We start from the raw sequence: 7104 nt of genomic DNA, 5'->3' as shown, positions 1-7104 counted from the left end.
GCATGAGAAAAAGTGAAAAATGGCAAAAACCTTAGAAAAATGTTAGAAATGGAAAACCGGGCGTTAATTTTAAAGGTTTTGCCCGAAGTTGGGCCAAACGGGCTAAAAATGCTAACGGGTTGGACCAGGCCCAAGTTGGGCCCAAGGCCAACATATATAAGGGTTCATAAGTGAACCCACCAGCCACTAAACACAACAACACACAGTAGAAAACAGAAAGGTGAGAAGGGGAACGAGAAGCACTATTCACCATCTTCTTCCAAAGCTCATATCTTGAGCTAGAGAGGTCCGATCGCCACAGCGTTTGCGGCTACGCGTTCCTCGTGAAGAGCTCTACAAAACCCATGTAAGAAATTGGTAAGGAAAAATTTGAAATCTTCTCAGTTCCTCTCTTGAAAATTTTTGGTACCTAGGCCTTGTGATTAAGTGAGTTTTTGTGATTCTTGGTGTTTAGGTTCACTCTAATCCTTGCTTAGCTTTGGGTTTTGACATCCAAATCTGTGGAGAAGGTAAGAGGCTTTGAACTCTTGTGAACTTTTGATTTATGTTAAGCCCTAGTTGATTTTGTGGTGATTTATATGTATATAGCTTGATTTTTGTAAGTTTGGGGCTTGTTGGTTCTTGTTGGAGCTACATTGGTGGTTAGATTTTTGGTTGAAATCTCATTTGGTTCATATTGGGAATCAGCCAAGGTATGGTTTCGGTTTCCTCTATGTAGTATATAAGATTAATGGACACTTAGGCTAGTGACCCATAGGATAGGGTTGAATTTATGTGGTTGTTGATAATGGTTGGTTGATGTTGTATGTTGTATTAATATGGTTATGTTGAGAAATAATGATATTGAGATTATGATGTATGATAAATTGGGGTGAATGACTATTGTTGTTTATGGCTTAGAAGCATGAATGAGTTTGATGATAGAAAATTGATGTTGATGTAATGATGAATGGTGAGTGTATTGGTGGAAAGCTATTGATAATTGTAATATGATGATATTGATGTTGAAAATGATGAAGTATGATGAGAGATTGGTATAAATTGTGGTTTGTGACCCAAGAGGGTAGTTTTTGGTGAAAAATGGATCTTGGAATGACTTTAAGTGATTTGGTATGATCTGGAATGTGTATGGTAAGAAATTGTGGAAATGGTGAAGTTTGGTAAAATTGGGTTCTTGGTAAATTTTGCTAGATCATAACATTTGCCTCGGTTTTCGAAACTAATTAAAATTTGTTTAGACTTAAATATTTTTGAAAATCCTTTAAATCGATATAACGTTTGGGAAAATTAGAATTTTGTAGAGGGGGTTATGATCATTCAAAGTTGGTGTTAAAAATCTGAAATTCTGCAAAGTTGTAGAATTTCATGATTACTGATATGTACGGGCGCACACACTTGTGCGGACGCACACCCTGCGAGACTTTTGATCTGTGCGAATGCACACACCTGTGCGGATGCACAGGCAGGGAAGTGCGCTCTGTTCGCAGCGCTAGCACAGCATGTGCGCACACATATCTAAGGAAAATTTTCAACCTGTGCGAACGCACAGGTCTGTGTGGAAGCATACGTTGGGAAGGCCAATTTGTTGGGGGCGCTGGCACAGGTTGTGCGAGTAAACAGATTCTGTAAGTTTTGCCACCTGTGCGTATGCACACCCCTGTGCGTACGCACACATTTTAAAATTTCTTGGGCGTGTGCACGCACACACCCCTGTGCAGCCGCACAAGTCCTGTTTCTTAAATTTTGCTTATTTTCAACTATTTTACCTTCCCAACAAGGTTGTAAGCTTCTAAAACACCATCTTAAGACTTTTGGGCCTAGTTTTGAGTATTAGAACATGGAATATAACTTAAGGATCCTAGTACATGATTTTATGATAAATTAGAAAACGAGGCCTAGGTTTCTGGCTGCTGAGAATGGTTGACGTTAAGTGAAGGATGATTGATATATGGGATGAGGAAAGAGGAACTTTTGATATTTCGAACTTGAGTTATGAATGGACAGTGGTTGAGATGAGTCGAAGACTCGGATTGAGACAATGGATCTCTGTATACTGAAAATGCTTTTTTAAAACCACTGAAATAATATTTTTACTGAGATTATGGGACGCTATGCGCCCAGCAGGGACGGTGGTTAATCCCGCCTGTCGAGGTAGCGGCGGCAGCGTGAGGATGGTGGTTAATCCCGCTTACGTTGAGATGTGAGGTCTGAGGCAAGAGTATCCTGCTCGCATCCCTTCAGATCTATAGGCGTGCAGGCACCGGTACCTGGACAGTGATCTGGACACTATATCTCGGGGGTTCCCATATGAGAAATCCAAAGGGCAACGTCTCCATGGAGATGTGTCGGGTTGGCAGTTGAACCGACAATGTGATATCACAGCCAGTAGGGCAGGCATTCATCATATGCATTTTCTATCTGTTTATTTGCTTTGTCGACTTGTGATTGTATGCCTAATTGAATAATATGCCTATTTGCTTACTTGATCTACTTGCCTTGTATGCTTTTATTTGTGAATTACTTGCATTGTTATTAATTGTGCTTTCTACTGGAATTGAGGAGGTTCAGAAGGCGGTAGTGATGGGATTGCATGGAGGATAGGTTGGTGAAGGCTGTGGGACAGCGGTGTTTGGTTAGAATAGAAATCCCTTTAGATAGATTACCCGTATTATTTATAATAAGGTTTATATTATGCTTATTTGTTTTAGAATGCTTTAAGTTTGAATCTTGTGATGGATATGAAGCTTAGGATTGCCTTTGGCGTCCCGGGGTCTTATATCCTACATCACTAGGCACTGTTACCATACTGAGAACCTCTGATTCTCATACCATATCTTTGTTGTATTTTTCAGATGCAAGTCGCAACCCACCTCGGTGAGTTGCTTTGGATGGTGATAGAAGCAGAGGATCTTGGATTGCTTTGGATGGTGATAGAAGCAGAGGATCTTGGAGTCTTTTGGAGTCTTTTGGTTTATTTTGTTTATATGTCTCTCACTTTTGTATTTTGTCTTTGCCTAGAGGCTTGTATTATGAGAGAAAAACTTGTATAAGCTGTTTTTAAACTGTCAGGTTTCTATATGGTCTGTATATGGCTAGCCGGCTTAAACTCCGCGAGTCTTGGCTAGTTTCTTATGATATTTCACTATTATACTATTACCTTTTTATATCACTTCTGTTTCTTATGCCTTAAGATAGTACGCTTTGTGCTTTTGAAATTCTGTTTTTGAGCTATATCCCTCATCGGGCTTCTAGATTATATTATTTCTTCTATATATATACGTATGAGCTTAGAACTGTCGTAGTCTCTTATTAACCTTTGCTTTATGGTGCAAGGTGAAGCATANGTGCTTCATTGCATACTCTGTGTGTCTTTTCTTTGATGCTATTAGGTTATCTACTTGATATATGCATAGCATTGCTTGTTTGTGAGTGCCTGTTTGGGATAATTGAAGCACTAGGCTTTTGATATTGAGACTGATCACCTTGATATCGATTGTTTGGTGTAGACAGGAACCCTAATGGCCACTCGCGGGCAAGGTCAAACACGCACCCGAGAAAGTAGGAATGAGCAACCAGCTGATAACCATGCCGAGTTCATGGCGGCCATGGCTAACTTAGCGAACACCATAGAAGCGAATGCTGCTGCGACTCTGCAAGCTGTGCAGAAGTTAGGCCAACCGGCGGGGAATGGCAATGGGAACGGGGAAGGAAATGCCAATGATAATGCTGAGGGAAATGGCGATACCACGGGAGGAGTTCCGATGACCTTGGCGACGTTCCTCAAGGTTCATCCGCCAACTTTCCGAGGATCTACAAATTCTACTAAAGCAGATCACTGGTTCCAAGCCATGGAGTGTGCTTTACAGGCGCAGCATGTTCCATTCAATCAGTATGTAGAGTTTGCCGTTTATCAGCTTGCGGGAGAGGCTCAGCCCTGGTGGCAAACAAAGTGTCTCTTGCTACAGCTACAGAACACCGACATTCCATGGGAGGTGTTCCAAACGGCCTTTTACAAGAAATACTTCCCTGAGTCTGCAAGGGAAGCAAAGGAGATAGAACTGATGCAGCTGAAGCAAGGTTCCATGTCTGTGGCAGATTACACCAACAAGTTTGAGGAACTCTGTAGGTTTTCTAGGGTATGTCAAGATGCCCCGGAGACTTACGAGAGCTGGAAGTGCATTAAGTACCAGAGAGGTTTAAAGGATAGCATTATGACTGCTGTGGCACCTATGGAGATCCGTGTCTTTTCTGACTTAGTGAACAAGGCTAGAGTAGTAAAAGAGTATGCCAAGACCGTGGCGGCATCCAAGGACACTCATGGAGGAGGCTCTAGTCGGGGGTGTGGCAAGGACTTCCATCCTAGGGGTCAAAGCTTCAAAAAAGGAGGATATGCACCTCAAGGACAAGGAGGTTTTAGGAAGAACACTCAGACTCAGTTTCAGTATGCTAAGGAGAGAGGAAATCAGAGTAAGAATTCTCCGGATTTGAATTGTGTACGTTGTGGGCGTTTCCATCTTTATGATTCATGCAAAATTGGTTTAGGTGGTTGTTTCAATTGTAGGTTGCCTGGCCACATTGCGAGAGAGTGCACTCATGGGAGGAATCAGAATGTGGGCCAGAGTCAGCATCAAGGTCGAGTCTTTGCTGTGAATGCCAAGGATGCTTCCAAGGTGGATCCATTGATGAGAGGTATATGTCTAATTGGTGATAAGTCCTTAGTTGCATTATATGATACTGGAGCTTCGCATTCGTTTATTTCATTTGCTAAAGTTGAGGAACTAGGCTTTAAAGTGTCATAGTTACCTTTTGATCTGCATGTACATACTCTGCATTAGACAGTTATGACTAGGTCAGGTTGTATACAAGTAGGTTTCAAACTTGAGAGTAGAGATTTTGTGCATGATTTGATCTGTTTACCAAATGATTTTATGGTTTGATTGGTTGTCGAAGAATTGAGTTTTGCTGGACTGTTTTGAACAGACAATTCGATTTATGCCGGAAGGAGAGAATAGAGCAGTGGTAGCTACGGGATATTACCTGAACTCTGTAATGGTGGAATGTAGCGGGGAGGAGTGTCAGGGTTATATTCTGTTGGCTGCTAATGCATTGGGTGATGCCCAGAACTTAGCTCAGATACCGGTGGTTAAAGATTTTCCAGAAGTATTCTCGGAAGATATCCCTGAGTTCTCACCTCAGAGAGAAATTGAATTTGTGATTGAATTGGTGCCGGGAGCTGGACCAGTGTCAATTGCGCCGTATAGAATGGATCTGATAGAGCTGCAGAGTTAAAAACTCAGTTGGAAGAGCTTCTAAATAAGAGGTTCATTTGATCAAGTGTATCACTGGTAAATGAGAATTTATGTCGGTTCGGAATTTAATCAAAACAAGAATCGATTTGTTGGTAGCATAGTCCAAACCAACAACGAATTCTCAAGATCAAATGTTTTAAATTTAAATCAAAATAACCGAGAGTAATTAAACCTCGGTTCGTTCTCCCTAGGAATGCAAATGAAATGTTTCTCTTTCGGTTGTGAGGAAAGAGGGGTGTTTTGTAATCAAAGAACGAAAGATTAAAGAAACTAAGCAATAAAAGAACTAAGCAATGCTCAAAATTGTAATTAATGCAAGTAAAAAGGAAATGAGATCAAAACTAGTGAAAATGCAATAAATGCAATAAAGAACCTTGACTTGGGAATGAGTATCCAAGGAGTCCTATCATCGCCATAACCACGACTATGGTAATTATCATGAGTCAATCTCGCCTAGTCAACCCCAACCATCAAGGGGTAAGTCAAGCAAGAATAATTGACCTTAATCCATAAGTCCTAACCAACTTACCAAACTAGTTGATAAAAGGCTAGCGTCAATGGAAACAAGAGTCAACTAACTACCCAAGAATTACCACTAAATGTCGGACATTATGACTCTAGTATCCTAGGAACTCAAACCACAAGCCAAGGTGGGAAAATCTACTCAAAATCTAGAGTTGGCATTGTCACAAACACCTTGTGTGCATAAAAGTAAAACATGGGAAATCGCAAAGTAAAATGACAAACTATAACCAACTATCAATAAAACCAAGTGATGCCAAGGCATCTTAGGCTAGTTTCACTAGTATTTTTCTGTTAGTTTTAGTGGTTTTATGCATTTTCTTGAGCTTAAAGTAACCAAGAATGGTTAAAAGAATAACAAAGCAATGAACCATCCAAACAATATGATTTTGATGCAAATTCCATGAGTTTTAGTTATATTACTTGAATGCTATGAATGGAAGATTTCTCATGAATTTTTGCAAGACTTTGATGCATTTGTTTGGATGATTTCAGGGAAGAAGAGGCTAAGTAAGGAAGCAACAAAATCACTTTTACCTTCACTTTTAGCTAGTTTTCATATCTTTGTAATTGAATTCAGAGCTATGACTCACTAAACCCCCTTTCATTAGGTTAGGGAGCTCTATTGTAATTCAATGAATCAATAATAGTTTATCTTCTTCTTCAATCTTTAGCATAAACAAGCAATCAAACATAAAGAAGGCATGAAACATAAAATTCATTGATCAAAACTTCAAGAAACACAAAATTGCAATATGAACAAAGTAACTTGAACCAAAAGGAAGTGAAAGTAAAAGTGCTTGAATTAAAGAGGAAATTGAGAGTACTTACAATTGAAGAAGTAAATTCAAAGATCAAAGCTTGCTATAAAATGCTACAATGGAAATGGAAATTAAACCCTAAGAGAGCAATGCTACACTACTCCTACTCCTACTCCTAATTACTCTCTAAAACTATCTAAGTGAGGCCCCCTTCATAAGTGATGAATTCTCCTTCATATAGCACTCCAAAACAGCATTCCAGCCTTCCAAAATGGGCCAAGAGGCCTCCAAATTCGCGCAGCACGTGTTCCATTAATGAAATCACGTGCAGGGACCTGTGCGGACGCACAGACGTGTGCGTCCGCACACGCGGCTGAAAATTGACCTGTGCGTACGCACAGGTGCGTGCGTACGCACACATGGAAATTCTTACTTGTGCGCGCGCACGCAGGGCTGTGCGTATGCACACTTCGCAATGTGTGCTTTTCCTTGTTTTCTTCATGTTTTCTCCC

The 7104-nt window shown here is 40.5% G+C and overlaps 1 protein-coding gene across 1 annotated transcript; it reads left to right on the top strand.

The window, feature by feature from the left end:
- Positions 3519-4799, top strand: LOC107646957. Its single transcript, XM_016351098.1, has 2 exons — positions 3519-3951; positions 4096-4799. Exons 1-2 carry the CDS (start codon positions 3519-3521, stop codon positions 4797-4799), a joined length of 1137 nt encoding a protein of 378 aa, XP_016206584.1.

The sequence above is a fragment of the Arachis ipaensis genome, chromosome B06 (assembly GCF_000816755.2).
Source record: "Arachis ipaensis cultivar K30076 chromosome B06, Araip1.1, whole genome shotgun sequence".
In the NCBI taxonomy this organism is placed as follows: domain Eukaryota; kingdom Viridiplantae; phylum Streptophyta; class Magnoliopsida; order Fabales; family Fabaceae; genus Arachis; species Arachis ipaensis.
The sequence above is the reverse complement of the archived record's forward strand: the minus strand, read 5'-3'. Positions and strand labels throughout refer to the sequence as shown.